At 39.6% G+C, this 19980-nt stretch overlaps 1 protein-coding gene across 7 annotated transcripts in view; it reads left to right on the top strand.

Annotated features, from left to right (window-relative positions):
- MAX (MYC associated factor X) overlaps positions 1 to 18452 on the top strand; it is a 38457-nt gene extending 20005 nt beyond the window's left edge. For 2 of the 7 annotated variants that reach the window (XM_040333249.1, XM_040333251.1), the window contains 5 exons: positions 8859 to 8966; positions 9980 to 9988; positions 15335 to 15451; positions 15632 to 15755; positions 17109 to 18452. In XM_040333249.1, the coding sequence (XP_040189183.1) occupies positions 8859 to 8966; positions 9980 to 9988; positions 15335 to 15451; positions 15632 to 15755; positions 17109 to 17296 (546 nt within the window). In that variant the 3' untranslated portion in view covers positions 17297 to 18452. Of the gene's footprint in view, positions 1 to 8858; positions 8967 to 9979; positions 9989 to 15334; positions 15452 to 15610; positions 15756 to 17108 lie in introns of all 7 variants that reach the window. The other 5 variants (XM_040333250.1, XM_040333252.1, XM_040333254.1 and 2 more) reach the window with 5 other exon arrangements.
- Positions 18453 to 19980: the final 1528 nt, after the last annotated feature.

Genomic DNA, 19980 nt, shown 5'->3' with positions numbered 1-19980 from the left:
CAATGCCCAGACATAATTTCATCAAGTGGTGAAAATCCTAACTAAATTTTACTACAAACTGGGAGTGAAGAATAATGCAAAACATTGTATAAGACGGTACAATGTGCTAGAGCAAACATTTGTTTGCATTTGGTCCCAAACTGTTCTGCACATGTCTTTACAGTGTTATCCTAAGTTGGGCCCACCATTTTATTTTGTTTTTGACTTTTCCTAAACAAAGCTAAGGATTGCAAAAAATATTGCTTTCTTTGTTAGACTGCCAGGATTCTCCCTATCATTACTGTAGTAAAGTTCTGTTGAAGAGTGACCCACAGAAAAAAACTTCATGTCCGGATTTGTTCCTTGTGCTAGGGAAGAGTAGTATTTCTCTGAGGAAGAAGATGAGGAATAAATAGAAGAAAAGCCTGCTTTAAAGAGAATCGACAAGGAACAACCAGAGAAAGTGGGGCTCGTGTTCCTGATTAACCCCTTCATCGGGATGAACAATTCCATATAATCGGTTACTTTTTGCAGTCTCTTTTCTATCCTACAAGTTGATGATCAGTATCATTTTTAATCACTGTTCCTAGGTGTTGCTGACCACATTGCATGCGATCGTTGCTTGTGCAAGCGTTTGTTTATGCTTTTAAAGACAGCGGGGACAGCACAAGAAAGACCATTGGTTTTGCATATAAAGCGCTTGCATTATGTTCTGGTGAGTGTGGAGGGGAGCACGGTTTTCACACAGACCATTGAATATTGTGAAGTTTGGCGCACTGGGCACCTTTTTAATACATTGCAGACTATTCATATTTATGGACTTTTATAATATTAGAGTTGTAATTGATTTATCAACCACAGAGCACGTTTTGCATTTATGAGCTTTATCATTTTGAATTTATTGGTACACACAAAGTACTTTTTGAATTCTATGAATTTTGACTTATAAGTTCAATGGTTGTTTATTATGAATTGATTAGTAGCATATATACACACTTAGGTTTAAAGAGTAGCGCCACATTTACTCCTAGCTAAACATGCCATTCATTTTAAATTCAGCTAAGGCCTTATACAGCATTTTGTGCGTGTGACATTGTTTTGTAACAATCAGATTGCAAGCTGTATGGCTTAAGATAGATGATCAGCTATTAGGCTGGTACTGTATTGTTATACTGTATGCACTTTTGAATGTGTACTTGGTAACACAGCCCTGCACAATGGCTTGCTGATCATGGCTCTTTATCTCTCAGGCCCAGGGTACTCTGGGGAAACCAAATTTAAGCCTCAATCCCTGAGCATTGGTGTCATGACCACAATGTGTCTCGATACCTGCAGTAACCCCCACCCTTAAGCATTGTTGTGAGTTAGGTCAGTGGTCATCAACCCTGTCCTCAGAGGCCCTCTTGCAGGCCAGATTTTATGTATTACCTTGGGGAGATGCAGAATAGAGTACTGCAATCACTGAGCAGCAAATGATATCACCCATGATGTATTTTGGTTATGTTTGCAAGGAAAAGAAAAAAAATAAAAAAATTACTGCGCAATATGTTTAAAGCGGTTGTAAACCCTCCTATCTTTTTCAGCCAAGGAAGCTGCCATCTTGGCCTTTGTTCAATCTTCAACTGCCATGAAGCTGCACATGTGATCAGTTATGACACCAGCCATTGGATGGTTTGACAGTTTGGTTGAGAGCACAACCAATGTGCAGTTAGCATTCCCGGCATGCCGGGAATGTTAACAGTTTTTTTAAGTGTTACATCGATGAGTTTACAACCGCTTTAACTTGTAAGCAGCTATGCACTCAAGGTCAATATATCAAATCCTTAGGTGTAACTTGTAATTAGTGCATCGCTAAGAACCTAAAAATCTAATGTCATTAAACGCATTTCTCAGATCAATAATTGCTGAGAAATATAAAACAGGCACAATATAATAAGTAATCTTTACATTTAAAGGACATTTTCTAATGCGGACTCTTTTTTATGTTTGCAATCTTGTTTAAAGATTGAGCCGGGAAAGGGTTTCAAGAAAATCCCCCAAAGCGTGGTCATGCGTTTCTCGTTATAATGCATCCATAATAATGCCTCCCCCATGGTTGCATGCATTGGTGCTTAGTAGCAGTGAAATATAACCAACCCCCCCTCCCTTACCTGATCATATGCCCCCAAGCCGCTAGAAATTTTCTGCATTAGGACTTGCCATAAAATCATTTTCTCAAATGGAGTACAAAGCAGATTACTGCACTATAAAATATAACTTTAATAGGGCAGATACATTTACAGTAAAGGCAAAGTAACACTATAATGGCAAGATGTATTTCTCCCAGTTAACCATTTGTGGGGGGGGGGGTTATATTTTAAGCAGACCCCTTGAAAACAGACACCACAGAAGTGTAGAAATGCACCAAGGGGAAATATGGAAATTTTAAGGAAGGTACTGAAAGTTGATCTTTCAACCTGTGGAAGCAACTTTGGCAAAGCCAAATTTCGACAAACCTGAGGAGGTGGCCACCCACCTGAAATGGCAGGCAGGAGCTAACCTTTTAGTGCTTATGCAGACTTGTCTGGAAAAAGTTTTGAGCCTGGTAGACTTGAACCTAGTCTGTGAGTAGGGTAGGATCTGTACTGGAAGGAGGCCAAAACTTTCCAGAAGGCATGATGCATTTTTTGGGGCCTGAGGGAGGTGGGTACTTTTTCCTTTTAGTGACATAATTTGATTAATTCTAAGGTAGCCTCAAAAAGGTAAAAGGGAGCACACCCATGTGTTGTCTTCAAGCCAACATTTGAGCCTCGAAGTTCTCCATAGAACAGCTGAACAACTTGCATAGGAGAGAAGGTGCATGCAACATCCAGAGAAGCTTCTGAGAAGCTGGATTTTACTAGCTAATCTTCAAGGTCAATCTAGTGTTGTCGGAAAGTTAACCCATGGAGGCCAGACTGTTGCAGCATTCTTATTCACATACAGGGTTGGTGTAAGGGCATTGGCTGTGCACATAGTTCCTTGTGTCTGTAAAATGGTCTTGTCTTTAAGACAAGAAATCTAAGGATTTGCCTTTGAAGAGAAGCACTATTTACTGATAAGTTCCTCTAAGACAGTGGTTCTCAACTCCTGTCCTCAGGACCCACTAACGGGACAGATTTTAGGTATTGCCTTAAGGAGATGCAGACTAGAATACTGCAATCACAGAGCAGCAAATGAAATTGCCTGTGTATTTCAGTTATCTTGCAAACCTGGCCTGTTAGTGGGTTTAGTGGGTTTTGGGGACAGGAGTTGAAAACCTCTGCTCTAAGAAAAGATTAAGATTAAGATTTTTATGTCCTGACGAGGATGTCCTCAACCTCCCAATGACTAAGACTGGCCTTACGGCAGACTTTTTGAATCTGAAAGCCTCTCAAGCTTTAAAGCATAATGAACTGCTTGTATGAGACTGTCAGTTTCCTTCTTCCTGAAAGACTGTCCCTGGGCTGACTGTTCATTTTTTAGGGACTGGGTGTGCCAAGAGGAAAGCACCAAAAGCATGTATGTAGTCCAGATTTGATTGGTTTGGTACTGTTTAACCACTTACGGACCCCCCACTGTATATATACGTCCTCTTTTTAAACATGGATATCTCAGTAACGGCAGCAGCTGCTGCCACAACTGAGATATCCATGTTTTCAGCTGGCGGCCATGTAAACGATAACGGCGGTCTCCGCGGCGGATTCGCCGCGAGATCGCCGTTATCGGTGGCGGGAGAGGGGCCCCCCCCCTCCCGCCGCTTTTCCGCGCCCTCCGCCGCTTACCGGAGCCGTCGGTAGCGGCGGAGGAGATCCGATGCTGCCGCCTGGAGAGTGAGGACTTGAGTGAGGGCAAGATGGCCCCCACCCGTCCTCATAGCTCTGCTGGGCGGAAGTGACGTCAAAACGTCAGTCCCGCCCAGCCTCTTAAAGAGACAATTTTTTTTCTGTCATTTTTTTAAATGACAAATTTTCCTTTTTTTTTTTTTTTTTTTTTTTTTGCATTTAAGCCTAAATATGAGATCTGAGGTCTTTTTGACCCCAGATCTCATATTTAAGAGGACCTGTCATGCTTTTTTCTATTACAAGGGATGTTTACATTCCTTGTAATAGGAATAAAAGTGATCATTTTTTTTTTTTTTTTATATTTTAGTGTAAAAAATAATAAAATAAATAAAATTAAATAAGAAAACAAAAAAAAATTTTTTTTTAAAGCGCCCCGTCCTGACGAGCTCGCGCGCAGAAGCGAACGCATACGCGAGTAGCGCCCGCATATGAAAACGGTGTTCAAATCACACAAGTGAGGTATCGCCGCGATCGTTAGAGCGAGAGCAATAATTATAGCCCTAGAGCTACTCTGTAGCTCAAAAAATGCAACTTATAGAATTTTTTAAACGTCGCCTATCTAGATTTTTATGGGTAAAAGTTTGACGCCATGCCACGAGCGGGCGCAATTTTAAAGCGTGACATGTTGGGTATCATTTTACTCGGCGTAACATTATCTTTCACAATATATAAAAAAATTGGGCCAAATTTATTGTTGTCTTATTTTTTAATTCAAAAAAGTGAATTTTTTCCAAAAAAAGTGCGCTTGTAAGACTGCTGCGCAAATACGGTGTGACAAAAAGTATTGCAATGACCGCCATTTTATTCTCTAGGGTGTTAGAAAAAAAAAATATATAATGTTTGGGGGTTTTAAGTAATTTTCTAGCAGAAAAAAATGTTTTAGTCTTGCAAACACCAAATCTGAAAAACACCTGAGGTCTTTAAGTGGTTAAACAACTTGTGTACTACACTAACTTTAAATACATTCGTAGGACCCTGAAGAGTAATTTACAATGGCTCTAGATGCTGTTTTTAGCAGAGAAAGATTGAAGTTTTGTGTTTAAGATTTGATAATCCGAGACCGAAACATAAGACTCAAAGCTCTGACTGTATGAGAAAGATAAAAATTTTACTACTTTTTTTTTATTTTTTTTATAAAGAATGTTAAAAGCACTCAGGAAAGGAAACCTTTTGAACTCCTTTAAGCAGGCTACTCTGATTCCTCTAGTATCAAATTGGAACCAATGTCTGCCTTAGTTTTGTAAAGCGCTGAGCAAACTATATATAAATTCTGTATTATAATAATAACTATGAATAATTCTTGGTTTCACACCAAAAAATTTACAATCTCAGTCTTCCGGATTTTTGTATTATGTAAACCAATGTCATATTCTGCATAGCCATCTCTGGGACTGGATCCGCCAGGTGCCTGGACTGATGGCTATCACAGCGCCTCAGCAAACTGCTGAGAAGGCTGCTCCCTGCACCACCACAGCTCTACGCTCCAGTGAGCATGGAGGAGCAGAGCAGCTGATTGAAAGGCAGCAGCTCTCTGGCTCGGTTCTTACAGATCCGAGCATCGACGGTGTTCAATGGCTCGGTTCTCAGTGCAGAGGCACCGGGGGACAGATGGTGTCGGTCCGATGCTGCATCTACCTAGTTAGTATGATTAAAGCGGAGGTTCACCCGAAATTTTGACTTTGGCTCAAGTAAACTACCAGGCAGAGACGATAACTAATCCATTGTGTTTGTTTTTTTTTTTTTTGTTTTTTTTTTTATGGCGATCCTTACCTTAGTACTGCAGCAGTTTCCCCCGTCACTCAATATTCCCTGTGGGAGTGGGCGTTCCTAATCACAGGCTGTGATTGACGTGCTTCCGACCGGCGCATACTGCGCGTTGCAGAAAGAAGCCGAACGTCGGTGCGGCTCTATACGGCGCATGCGCACCGACGTTCGGAAACTCGTGACGCGCAGTATGCGTCGGTCAGAAGCACGTCAATCACAGCCTGTGATTGGGAACGCCCACTCCCGAGGGAAAGACGGGGGTGAAAATGGCCCTATACTGGTATGTACGAAAAAAAACAAACAGCATACTGTTGGTCTCCTAGGTCGGCTCCATGTATTGTTAGAATTTTTTTTTCAAGGGGGGGGGGGGGGGGGGAATCAAGGGCAGAGTTATATATCCTAAAACCTGATATCTCCATCTTGGAGGCAGCTTGGATTTGAGGGACGAATGTCCAGAGATGTGGTCTAAACAAAAAAAGATTTATAGTTATACAAAGTCCAGTAAATGCACGCGTTGGATTAGTATAGGACTTTTTCGGGGTCGGCTTACAAGGTGATTATCATCCCTTTTTAATACAGAATCCTTTTGATATAACAGGTAGCAACCTGCCATGTTCTCCCCACCGCTCAGAAGGTATAGTTTTGCTCTGCATAAGTACATCAGCTGCTGAAAACCATAGGTTAATGTTCACATTTGCCGATTTGGCTTTTATAGAATCCAAGTTATTTAAACAGTCACAGATTTTTAAGTTGCCATAATATTGATGAACATGAAGATGTCTCATTAGTAACAGCTAGGGAACAGCTGTTACTAATGAGACATCTGTCTATGGCAAGCCTAAGTCAGCAGGTTTCTCTAGGCAATACTGTTGAAGTGGGGATTGACCACAGACCCACTGATATGAGGCTTGTTCTGAAGAAGACCATTGAGACCAAGGCATTCCAAACTGCATCGGTTTTATATATCGGAATGGATCACTCCAACCTACTGCAAATATCGAATTGGCAAAACAACAAAATGTTCCTCGTTTAGGTTCTTCCTAGTAAATCACATTTCATTGGTTACATATGAGACACTTGGGCTCACTTGGCAAATTAGCCCACTGATTCAGTAGTGTTTATCATTTTAATACAAATGTTCATCAATAATATGGCTACTTAAAAATCTGTGACTGTTTAAATAACTTGGATTCTATAAAAGTCAAATCGGCAAGTGTGTGTGTGTGTGTGTGTGTGTGTGTGTGTGTGTGTGTGTGTGTGTGTGTGTGTGTGTGTGTGTGTGTGTGTATATAGTCCTATAAACTGATGTATCCTATGTGAATCCCAAGTTTGGGGCCAATGGCCCATTGTCTAAATCTTGCTGATGTGGTCATGTGTGCCGATTCTGTGCCTATGAAGATTAATTTGTATAGGCTAGTCCATATCATGTCTTTCTTCTTCTTCTTCTGCATCTAGGACTGTCCATTTTGGGTTTTCTTTGCAGTATAAAAATGTTAATATTGAAATTGAATTTCAAGACTTGATTCTTACAGACTATTTAAATGTGGGCCAGTAGGGATCTGAGAGACCCAACTTTGATTGTAGGAGGAAGCCCCCAAACATAGAATAAGCAAAATACGTAAGGATATCGTTTTGTTTATAATGCAATTCATTGCTTTTGTTGGTACTCAAACAAGTAGAATAAATGTTCTAAAAAGTGAACCTTTTTGTCAAATACTAATGTTTTAGGACCTCACGTAACCTTTCCAAAGGTAAAAACATGCACAACAGCAGAGGTGCCCAACCTTTTGAAGAGCGAGGGCCACTTAAACGACTTGCTAACCGGTCGCGGGGCACAATGAGCAGGCAGGTGAAAGGTCCATGTCCACTCTGCGTATGCAGAGCAGACAGGGGCACAGCCCACTCTACTCTATTGGCCCTCTAATCTGATCTGCTCAGGTGGAAGGGGACGGATTTCCCCTTCTGTGTTTTTTTTTTTTTTTGTGGATCGAATTAGAGGTAGGTGGGTGTAAACGGCCACAAGTCCATTTGCATCTGTGGCTCAATGGAGGTGAACGAATGGTCCGATTGGGTCGGACTGATCGTGTCAAAGGGGCCTAAAGGCTGTAATTTTAGTATTTTTACCTTGCCTTTTTTAAGTCTTTTATTCAGCTGTCCAAGGCAAAGAGAATTTTGGTATCACTCCACCTGTGACAGGAGCTGGTGCACTATACATGAAGCATCGGCTTATGCTAACTGGCCATCCCAAAGCAGGAGGTTGTGGGCCACATCAGTGGGCTCTGCGAGCCACTGTTTGGGCACCCCTGCCCTAATGGATATATGCGACATGCATATAAATACATAGCAAATATCAGTTTCCTGTTCACACTGGAAAGCGGTAAAGAAAACTCAGTCTGCTACGAGTATCAATAGATACCCAAAACACCCCAATCGTAGATGGCATTGGGGTGTAGATTTGGTTGCAGCGTGTTTTTAAAAGTAGCCCATGCACTACTACTTTTTGGTACCATCCGTGGTGATTACAGCCCTTTAAAATTAATAGGCTGAAAATTGCATCGCGCAAGATGCTTTCTTGTGCAATTCTGGTTTGAACCAACACAAAAATAGTTTTGCGTGCACATTTTTGAATTCTTGATCTACTATTTTTCATAAAATTATTCTTGGCATAGAACCATTAGGTCTATTGGGGGGGGTGCTGAGAATGGCTTTTACATCCCTAATCTCCTGTAGAGATGCAATGCAGAAACTGTGGGCATTGTTGCACTGGAAGGATGGAAGAACGTCACCTTAGCCAATGATTCTTTTGGCAGGATAAACAGGCATTTTAAAAATGTTCCAGGGATTACTTAGAAAAACAGCAAGCCCATTACTGGCAGTGGCAGCCTGGTCCCATTTGTGATTATAGAAGAGCATCCTGCAACATTACTGTGGTAACCCTTCTTGATTATGTAAGCACTTTATTCACAACAAGAAAAATCTTTTATTTTGGTAAAATAAGCACATGCAGCCTTTTTAGATGTTTTATTTTTTAGGCATTCATTTTTTAGGCTGCTGGGCCCTTATTGTGATACTCCGGAAATGTAGGACTAGGTTGTGTTTTTATACAAGATTACAATAGACTTGTTACTCTATATAGTATTGGTTGTATGTCTTTGATGTGGTTCCAATGCAATATTACATGCAATCTGGTAGTTTTCTATAAATGGAACTTATTCCCCCCCCCCCCCTGGGAACTATCCTATTATTAAATCACTCTTAACTTTGTTTTTGTAGGCGGACAAAAGAGCACATCACAATGCGCTAGAACGTAAACGCAGGGACCATATTAAGGACAGTTTCCACAGTCTAAGAGACTCAGTACCTTCACTCCAAGGGGAAAAGGTGAGTTTACTTGTAGCTTAAAATAATTATATACACATGACTGTAAATGGTACTAAGCTTATGCTCTATATGTTCCTTAACCTGTTGCCGCTTGTGTAACACATGCTGCAATATGGGTCACTGGGCAGCTAATGTTTCTGTGCTGAGAGCGAGCTCCCAACACAGAGACTAAGTTGTGAAGGTCAGTAACGATCAGTAGGCGTCAGGTCCAGTTTCCAATTGTGACAACCAATCACAGTGGTCACCTACCTGACTGCCGATCCTCCCTGCCCCCCAGGCATACAGAACCCTAGTAATGGTATACCGGGGCTGAGCGGGAAGGGGTTAAATTGGTCTTTTTTTTTTTTTTAAATGGCTTTGTTTATTAAGGCAGATATGTTCAATGAATTAATGTTGAAATGTTGTTAGATTGTTCTAATGGACACAAAGTCAAGGCTGGATTAAGAAAAAAAGAGGTCATGATATGGTAGCAGCTTTTGCCCCTTATCTATTTAACATTATTAAGGATTGCTATAGCCACAGAAAAGTAGCCCCATTTGTATTGTCTGTACTGTTGCAGGTACAGCCTACCTTAAATGCCTAAAAAATGCATCACTCCTTGTGAAATGGCAGGCAGGTTCACACCTTGGGCCAGTTGTGCTATCTCCCTGGTTCACACCTCAACACTGCTATGGCAGGAACTTGGCACATGGAAAATAATTTTTTCCATGTTCCCTAGTGTTGAGCCTCTGTAAAGAGCAACATGGCTCAATGGACATGGTGTGAACGAGCCATTAATCCCCCTTTTTACCAATTTTATAAGTTGGATTTATTGGTTTAAAGTTTCCCACGTCCAGTGTCTTGACCTCCTGTGGTTTTCAGCACTACATAAGTTTTTTTTACCAGCAATAACCCTTAGAGGAATTGACTAGAAACTGTTCCTCCATATGTAATGGGGAGGAAAAACGTATTAAAGCGGAAATGAAGTCTGCTATAAATTTTTTTTTTGTTTTCTTTGTTTTTTTCTTTTTTAGGCCCCACAGGTGGGTAATGCGCGGCTCAGTGAACATGACAGCTGACAGGCAGAAGGATGCATTTATGGCAGAAGAGACCCTAAATACCCTGCCTTTCAGCCATTTGCTTAGACAGCAACTTTACTTCCACTTTTAATAGTAATAGGTTTCGGGGTATCCCATGTGACACAAGAACATTTTACTGGCTTCATTGCAGATGTTTCTAGAGTTTTATATATATTGGTAGATTTTATCCACAATAGCTTGACTTAACCAAATGTTGATTACAGGCAGAATATCTTTAGACTGTAACACTGCTATATACATTTTCCAAAATCGAATAAATTTAAAATGTAATTAGAACACACACACACACACACACACACACACACACACACACACACACACACACACACACAACTGGTGTAACGCTCAGCACTAAAACGTCTGATTAGAAATAGTAGGAAGACATGCAGAGGTATGCTAGTTCATCAAAGCAACAATAAAAAAAATAGAGAACAAAAGTTGTTAATTTAAAAAATTTATGAAAACTAATCACAATCCTGAGATGGAGATAATCGTAGAGTTCTAGGGGATGAGTCCCTGTCTGATCTGAGTCCCTAAAATAACTGCTCGCAGAAGGAGCGAGGCTGCTTCAGGCACGGGCTGGGAAACCCCATCACTGAGAGAATGGAAGGCAAAAAAGAAGCGCCAGGCAAATCCTAGTGCAGCAATGAAGAATATAGCTCTGATGGAGGTGCGGCTGGCTTCCTCCCGAGCTCACTCAGAGCTTCAGCTTCCCACTGACATACGTCCTTCGTGGACTATTCCCCCAAGGCTCTCCTGTGATGCTGAATGTGGCAAGCACCTACTCTTATTGGCACTCTGTAAGAGCACCTTACACTCATTCCAATTTTTATATATTTTTTGGATTTTTAACTTGATAAATTCATACTGCACTAGGATTTGCCTGGCTTTTTTTTTTTTTCTGCTGCCCAAAAGATCTCTGATCTTTTTAGCTACATATGAATCTGATTTACTTGGGTCTACCCAGATTGATAGATATACACTATATTACCAAACGTATTGGGACACCTGCCTTTACATACACATTAACTTTAATGGCATCCCAGTCTTAGTCCGTAGGGTTCAATATTAAGTTTGCCCACCCTTCGCATCTATAACGGCTTCAACTCTTTTGGGAAGGCTGTCCACAAGGTATAAAAGTGCGTCTAAGGGAATGTTTGCCCCAAAGATGTTCTTACAGGTTGAGGTCCTCCAGTCATGTTGAAACAGGAAGGGAGACCATCCCCAAACTGTTCCCACAATGTTGTGAGCATGAAATTGTCCAACATGTCTTGGTATGCTGGCGCCTCAAGTTCCTTTTATTGGAACTAAGGGGCCAAACCCAACCCCTATTTAAAAAAATTAAATAAAAACCCCCACACTATAATCCATCCGTATACCATTTTGTGTGTGTGTGTGTGTTTGTGTTTTTGTTTTTTTTTTCCCTTACACTTTTGGATAGAGTAGGGTAGGGGCCCCCTGTCTATTTTATTGACTGTTTTTGTCCGATTGTGAACATTTCCCTTCACTTCCTATCATAAAGAACAGGAAGTGAGAAGAATTCTCTACAAATTGCAGGGAATTCCCCTCCAGACAGTTGTTGCTTGATGAGATATTTCCCCTTTTCTGGTGAAAACTAAAATTTGGGGATTTTTCCCATCACTTTCTGTTTTGGTAATGGTGGTCACCAGGAGAAATTGAGAAGATTAATCTCCCCAGGGAAAACACAGACGGCAATGGGGAAAAAAAAAAAAACATTGGGAGTGCTGATCCTTCCCCATTATATAATTTTAAATAATTCTACTTTAGCCCAACATCATAATGGCTAAGATGGGCACCTATTTGATGGCAAGCTGATCAAATCTGACATTTGGCTCTTAAAGGGTCACTAAAGGAAAAAACATTTATTTAGCTAAATAGCTTCCTTTATCTTTACTGCAGTCCTGGTTTCATGTCCTCATTGTTCGTTTTTGCTCTGATGTTGCTGTAATTCTGTTCTGGACACTTCCTGGTTGTCTGTTTCCTTTGGACCACAGTACTGGGAGCTTCTAGTTTCATTTTCAAACCCTCACTTCTCTATGGCTCTATACAGCACAGAGGCAGCATAACATGCAAAAACGAAACTGAAACTAAAGGTACATTATGATTGTTTTTTTCAATTTTTAATCGTTTTTAAAAGTAATCGGTTAATTATTATGTCTCTATACCCTGTAAACAGTCATTTGAGCAAAACATTTTTTTTTCCTTTACAACTCCTTTAAGTATAGTTTACATACAAAATATATATTTTTTACTCTTGGATGTAACACACATCTAAATCTGCTCTCTGGCTTCAGCAGCAAGGCTAGCAAGCTGGTAAATTTTAAGTAAACCATGTTTGATTTAACTTTTTCCACCCTCAGTTTTCTTTAACCACTTAACGACCACCCACATTGAACTGCAGGCGAGTGGCCGCTGTAGGCAAAGCGATGTACTGGTACATCGCCTACTTCTGGGTTTAGGGCGCGCATGCGTGCCCCCCCCCCCCCTGGTGCATTCTGCTGTGTACACAGTGGGAGCCTGTCAGCAAGTCCTGGCCAATGAAACTAAGAGATAATTGGCAAAAAGCAGCACACTTGACACCCACTAAACAGTTAGGCACATATTTAACCCTTTAATCTCCTTAGATGTTAAAAATAAAATCTTCCAGAGCTGAAGTGGTTAAGAGATTTGAAGAGATGAATCCTTTCCTGACATTAACAATGACCAGGTTGCTCTGAATTAAACTGTTCAATAGAATTATATATTTTATTTAGAACAAATATGTAGTATGAGGATGGGATTTTGTTGGGCACCAAAAGACCCAAAATCCATAAAATTACACTTTATTTTAGAACAAAGCATTAGACCCCTTTCACACTGGGGCGTTTTTCAGGCGCTTTGGCGTAAAAAAAAAAAAAGCCTGTAAAGCGCCTGAAAGAAGCCCCATCTGCAATCCCAATGTGAAATCCTGAGTGCTTTCAGAGCCCTTTCACATTGCCAGCACTCGAAAAACGCTGGTTAAGCTCCGCTAAGACCCCTTTCACACTGGGGCGTTTTTCAGGAGCTTTAGTGTGAAAGCACTCAGACTTTCACATTGGGATTGCAGATGCAGCTTCTTCCAGGTGCTTTACAATGCGTTTTTTTTTTTTTTTAACGCTAAAGTGCCTGGAAAATGCCCCAGTGTGAAAGGGGTCTTAAGTGCTAGTTCACACCAGATGCAGTTCCGTTGAGTTCTGTGTGCTTTTTTTCCTGCACAAAATGCATGCACAGTGTTTTCCATCTTTTCCATTGGCTCTAGTTCACACCATGAAGTCAGTTTCCAGTGCGGAAACTGACTGCATGGTGTGATCTAAAGCCCATGGAATAGATGGAAAACACACTGCATGCATTTTTAGTGCAGAAAAAAAGCACACGGAACTGCATCTGGTGTGAACTGGCCCTAAAAGAAGATGTAAAAACTAAAAAAAAAAAAATTTCTGATACAAATTACAAGCACCACCCTGATGGCAATACAGTCTGTCCTAAAAGATCGTTGACCCCAATGCATATAAATATGGGTGGTATGGTCCGAAACACGAATGGCTACATGTCAAAACATTTGAACAAGTAATATCCATAGTTACCGTAACTTAACATACTATATATAAACTTACAAAATCCAAATTGGATATTGCAGTGGGTATGGTTGCCAACGTGAAACGCTTATAGCCAAAAACTAAAAAGGACCTCCCACTAGTAGAAACCAAGAAAATAAAATTTGAAATTTCATTTATTTTTCTTCTCGGTTTCTACTCCTGGGGAGTCCTTTTTTGGCATCTGTACAACAACCTTAAAGGGGTTGTAAAGCTTTGTGTTTTTTCACCAAAATGCATTCTATGCATTAAGGTGAAAAAACATCCGATGCTTGCCGCCCCACTTTACTTAACTGAGCCCTCAAGTCCCGCGTCAACGTGCTGGCTTCTCGGCTCTTCATTGGATGATTGATGGAAGCGCAGCCATAGCCTCACGCTGCTGTCGATCAAATCAATGACGTGGCAGGGCCGACTGAAGCCCTGACTGTGTCACGGGAGTGCGCCCGCAAGCTAACCACCTTGGGAGAGCGCTTCCCAGAGAGGTTAGCTCTTGCGGGGAGGAGCTGAGACAGCCCCCGAGGGACCCCAGAAGTCGAGGATCGGGGCCACTTTGTGCAAAACTAGCTGCACAGTGGAGATAAGAAAGACATGGTTTATTATTATTATTATTATTATTATTATTATTATTTTTTTTTTTAATAAACTTTACAACCCCTTTTAAAGTGATTTGTAAAGGTTGTTTTATATATATATATATATATATATATATATATATATATATATATATATATATATATATATATATATATATATATATATATATATATATATAATATATATATATAATTTGGCTCCTCTGTGCAAGGGTTTTGCACAGAGCGGCCCCTTTTCTGGAGTCCCCTGGCAGTGCTCCCGGCTCCTCCTTCGCATTAAGTGCCCCCACAGAGAGCTGCTTTCCCTGGGGGCACTTGTGTAGGCATGCTATGGAGTCCTGCTGCTGTGTCCATTGACACAGACAGCATGACTCAACCCTACCCCCTGACTCCTGTGTCACTGGATTTGATTGACAACAGTGGGAACCAATGGGTGCTGCTGCTATCGGTCTATCCAATGAGGACCCGAGACATCGGCTGGGCTTGTTCTCAACGTTGGAAAGATCGGATTTAGGTAAGTAAAAGGGGGGGCTCTGGGGTGCAGCTGCACCGCAAAAAGGTTTTTCACCTTTAATGCATTAAGGTAAAAAACCTCAAGACTTTACAACTCCTTTTTAATCGCTCTTCAAGTTTCGATCTATGTGTTTCACATCCACTCCAATATCTGATTTGGATTTTGTAAGTTTTATATGTAGTGTGTTATGTTGTAGTTCCTATGGATATCATTTGTTCAAATGTTTTGACATGTATTCATTTGTATTTCAGATTATACCACCAGTATTTATCCCATGATGATCATTTGAATGGAAATGGAGTTAATTGTTTTTGCTGTCAGGGTGGTGCTTGCATCAGACTAAAATGGTGGTTTTATAATTGCTTTCAATGATTTGTTCTAAAATAAAAATGTATAATGTTTTGGATTTTGTGTCTTTTTGGTGCCTAAAAAAAAACGTTCTCTGTAATAAGGGATGTGGCACCTTAGCAACTAGTACTAGCCGGGATCTATTGTATAGTATATTTTATTCAAACAGGAAAATGTAATATTTAATGTTTACCACATACAGCCAGCATGTGGCAAGCAATGCCCGAGTCGGAGGTGGACCACATCTCTCTCATTCTCTCAGAGCACAGATGGGAATGGCCTGGTTGGAAAGGATGCAGAGGATGACAAAAAGTATAAAGTAAATGTCTTAATTTCTAATTACAGAGCCTTTGCAACAATACGGAATAGTTTTTTTGTTTTGGTATATATATTTTCTTTTTATTTTTTTTAGGCAATTTAAATATCTACTTTTTTTTAAGTTCATTTTTATTCTTGTCAAAAATAAATATAGGCTTAGGATTTTTTTTCCCCCATTAAGGCTTCACGGGCACAGATCCTGGACAAAGCCACAGAGTATATACAGTATATGAGAAGAAAAAATCACACACACCAGCAAGATATTGATGACCTAAAGAGACAGAATGCTCTTTTAGAACAACAAGGTGAGAACAACTTGTGTCAAGTCTTTTTGTCTTTGCAAAGTGTTAATTTAATTGTACTTTACCAAGAGTTTTAAGTGTGGCCTTATATATGAGATGAGCAGTTATGCATGCATAATCTGATTTGCAGATCTTTTACATGGCTATTGGGGAAGAATGAAACCAAGTTGTTTTTTTTTTTTTTTTCTGTGCTTAAATTGCAGCAAATCTGCCAATTTTTGGTGAAACGTCACCATTTTGCAGAATTAATTTTGAGTCAATATGAAAGGCAAAATTGAGGTGCATTTTGGTATTTCTAAGGGTGCCATTGGCTTTAAATAGCTCCTGAGTTGGTGAAGCAACTATCCTGGACCTGTTCTTGTGCCAAAAAGGCATCTCACTGGCGAGAAACCTGGCATATTGTAACTGTTGCGATTGCATCTTTATTTCTTGCTCATTGTTTTGCTAATTCTTACCCATCTGTCTTACAATTGTTGCCTGTGTGTTGTAAAGAATGAATGTTTCTTGCCCACATTTTTATATTGATTGGCCGTTTTTGTTTCCATAGTGTGTGTACATACATGCATACATGCATGCATACATACATACATACATACATACATACATACATACATACATACATACATACATACATTTAAAATGTACTTGTTGCATATTTTTTTGTTTGCCCCATCTGCAATACTCTTTTAATTTGGAGTTGTCTTTAGCAGCACCTAAAGATGTCCTCAGTTTTACAGAATATTGTGCACTGTCATGATGTCACCATGGTGCCCTTAATTTACAGTGTGTACTAGTGCAGAGCGTGGTACTGACATTGTTACATCAGTGCCATGCTCTGCATCAAGATGGACCCCCTGCACCATAAAATTGGTTTTAAGACTTAAGAAAAAGCATTTATTACAAAAATAAATGTGTGTCTCTAAGCATGCTAACATTTATTGGTTGGACTTTTTTTTTTTCCCCCAACGTACAGTGGATATAAAGTCTACACCCCTGTTAAAATGTTAGGTGTTTTTGATGTGATATTTTATTTTTACTCCCTTCCACCTAAAAGATTTCAGTTTATAGGTCACATTAAATGTAGAAAAAATTCTGAAATGGTTCATCTTTGTGTTGTGTGTTTTTTTTTTTTTTTTTTTTTTTAAACATCACAGAAACCTGAAATTTTTACAGGGGTGTGTAGACTTTTTTATATCCATTGTAACAAGTTTGGAATACTGCTGCAAACTGATTTTACATTTGTTCCACCAGCAGAACCCTCCCCCATTAAATGTGGGAAAGCCTCCATAATGAGTCTTCCTCTCTTCTCTTAGAACCACCATGAACAAATATTTATATATTTTTTTTGTCTTGCAGTTCGTGCTCTTGAGAAAGCAAAATCAAACTCAAGGCTTCAGTCCAGCTATTCTTCGTCTGACAGCAGTCTTTACACCAATCCTAATGGCAGTGCCATATCGGCTTTTGATGGAGGATCTGATTCCAGCTCAGAGTCGGAACCAGAAGAACCTCAAAGCAGAAAGAAACTACGGATGGAAGCAAGTTGAGCAAAATAAAGCAATAAAGAGAACATCCTATACCAAGCTAAACTTCTTTTAGCACATACCCCCCCCCCCCCTCCCCTTGACCCTTATTTAGGCCGTGCTCAGCTCTTTTAAGGACTTTTTCCCTGTTATCTTTAGTTTATTGGACTCTGTTTGATTTCTTGTTTCTCAATGTCATTGTTCCCTCTCCATGCTGTATTAAAATATTAAGGAAACATCCAAAGGCTTGCCAGGTAAAGATTCTCTGCAAGTAAAACGTGGTGCTGTACTGGAGTACAGCCTTTTTGATGACGATTTGCAGTCACATTCGTCTATAAAATTATTTTTAACTGCATCGTGATATTGTGTTTTTTGTTAAACATTTTTTTTATCTTACATGTTACAGATTTTAAACACTGTTCATTTGTTAACGACTTTTATCATTTATTCTGATTATGCATATATGTAAACGGCTCCCTTTTTTTTTTTTTTTTGGCAAGTGTAACCCATGAACTTTTTTATGAATATGTTGCATAGATCTGATTTGTTTCTGCATCAACTTTTTGCCATGAATATCTGTCGGGAGGCACATCTATATAATCATGGCCACAATATAATTTTATTTTTTTTGTACAGTCTTTTGGAAAATCTAAACTGTTGTGTGATGTCTTACCTTATTGACCTTCATACTATATAGTTCTTGGTAAGCCCAAAGGAGAGATGTTGGTTCAAAATTGGGGGGGGTGAATATAGTTCAGTTTTCTTTTCAGTTAAAAATGTAATATATAGCAGCTTACCAGTCCGTATGTATGGGGGCTGCATAGAACATGGGGAATTGTCCACGTGCGAAAACATACCTTTTGATCTTGCTAGAGATCTTGTAATTAACAAAGCAATATAAAATTATTTTGATTGTCTATTTAACAGATTGAGGGACCAAATAAGAGCTGTTCATTGTTGGCGTTTACATACCTTTTAAGATGGCCATATGTGTTGCTATTTGATTTCAATCTTAGCTGCCAGGTTTAGATTTGCCAAAATTTTGTGAGATAATGACAAAACGCCTATCTAATTTGTGTCCAATCATGATGGCCATTGCATTACACAGTTGTTGGTAAGAAAATTTGAAAATGGTGACGGAGCAATTAAAAAATAAATGATCGATGTTCGATTAACCAAAGCTATTGAATCAATCACTGAATCAGAAACAACAGCTGGTTTTGGACTGACTGGCTGTAGTGGGGGGGGGGGGGGGTTGGGGTTGTGATCAGTTTGCATTGGCTGGTGCTGGGAAGTGTGTTTTTTTTTTTATTTATTTTTTTAACATTTAGATACCGGCAAACTTTATTCAGTGTGATTTATGAATAATGCAAAAGGGACAATAAACACAATCTGTGTATAAAAGTGACGGCAAAAAACAACAAATTACAATATTTTGGATTTTGTTATAAGTTGCATTTCATTGTTATAACGTCCAGGCTAAATAGCCCATGTGCACACAAATGACCCCTGTGATAAACCTAAAAATGCATCTCCCAAGTCTTCAAAATGAAGTGCCATGAAGGAGGAACAGGAAGTGAGAAGTTCAGACAAAGAAAAAAACATTTAGATGGGAAATTGAAGGAAAAGGTAAGTGAACCAACAGTGCACTATCGTAAAGTAACCTATTTAGAAAATAAAAACAAACCTTTACTTCCCCTTTTAATCAGTTTCAGCTGCATTGATGTTAATGAAATTAACAACCCCCTCTGCTGTTTATCTGACTAGATCAAAATCCCAGGAGTTTAATTGACTTGATGCTATACTCTGATTAAAAAGTGTTCCTTTACTATTTTTGAGCAGTGTATCATTCTCTGGGATGGAATCAAACTTCTCTGAACACCACCTCTGGCTAATTGTAGGTCTCCGCTTACTAACTGCTCTTCTTATCTCCATATATACTATTCAAAGAGATGTATAGGCATTTGCGAAACAGAAAAAAAAATGCTCTGAAGAAAAATGTATTCAATCTAAAAGGCATGCACATAGTGGTCTAGTACAAGCATGTACCGATGAGATCATCCTGATCTCACCACACTGTAATCTCTCTAATATGGTTGTAGGATGTCATCACTAATGTGGCCCCACCCCCTATATGCAGCACATCCTTTCATTGGATTTTCTCAGTAGGAAGATTCTAGGTTTAATTTGCTAGACACACACTGCTGTATCTGCATACATATGAACCTAACCTAAAGCTTACCGTACACTGATAGCTTTATGTCATTCAACCAGCAGGCTGAAAGTTAAAAAAAAGATTCTATCCACATTAATGGTGTACATTGTGGAATTGCCTACACCGCGCCGTTGCAATGTGAAAGGGGTAACCATTGCCATCAGACTGCCCAGAACTGTGGCTGTAGCAAATTGGGATGCACACACTGTTCATCCAAGGGTTTTCGGACAAGGTCCTTCAGCAAAAGTCAGTGTATGCACATAACTGGTCGAAGTTTGGACAGTTCCCCCTTGATCTATTCAATTTTGATCAGTGTACGGCCCCCCACATTTTCTTATTCTGTCTCATGAGCCATGTGGTGCAAATAATAATATATATATATATATTTTTTTTTTTTTACAGTAGATCAACTATTATCATTTGTTGTACAGTGTCTTGAAGTATTCATACCTCCTTGAAATTTCCACTTTTTTTTTTTCATGTGACAACCAGA

The sequence above is a fragment of the Rana temporaria genome, chromosome 13, assembly GCF_905171775.1.
Source record: "Rana temporaria chromosome 13, aRanTem1.1, whole genome shotgun sequence".
NCBI lineage: Eukaryota > Metazoa > Chordata > Amphibia > Anura > Ranidae > Rana > Rana temporaria.
Note: the sequence above shows the minus strand (reverse complement) of the source record. Positions and strands in the feature narration are given on the sequence as shown.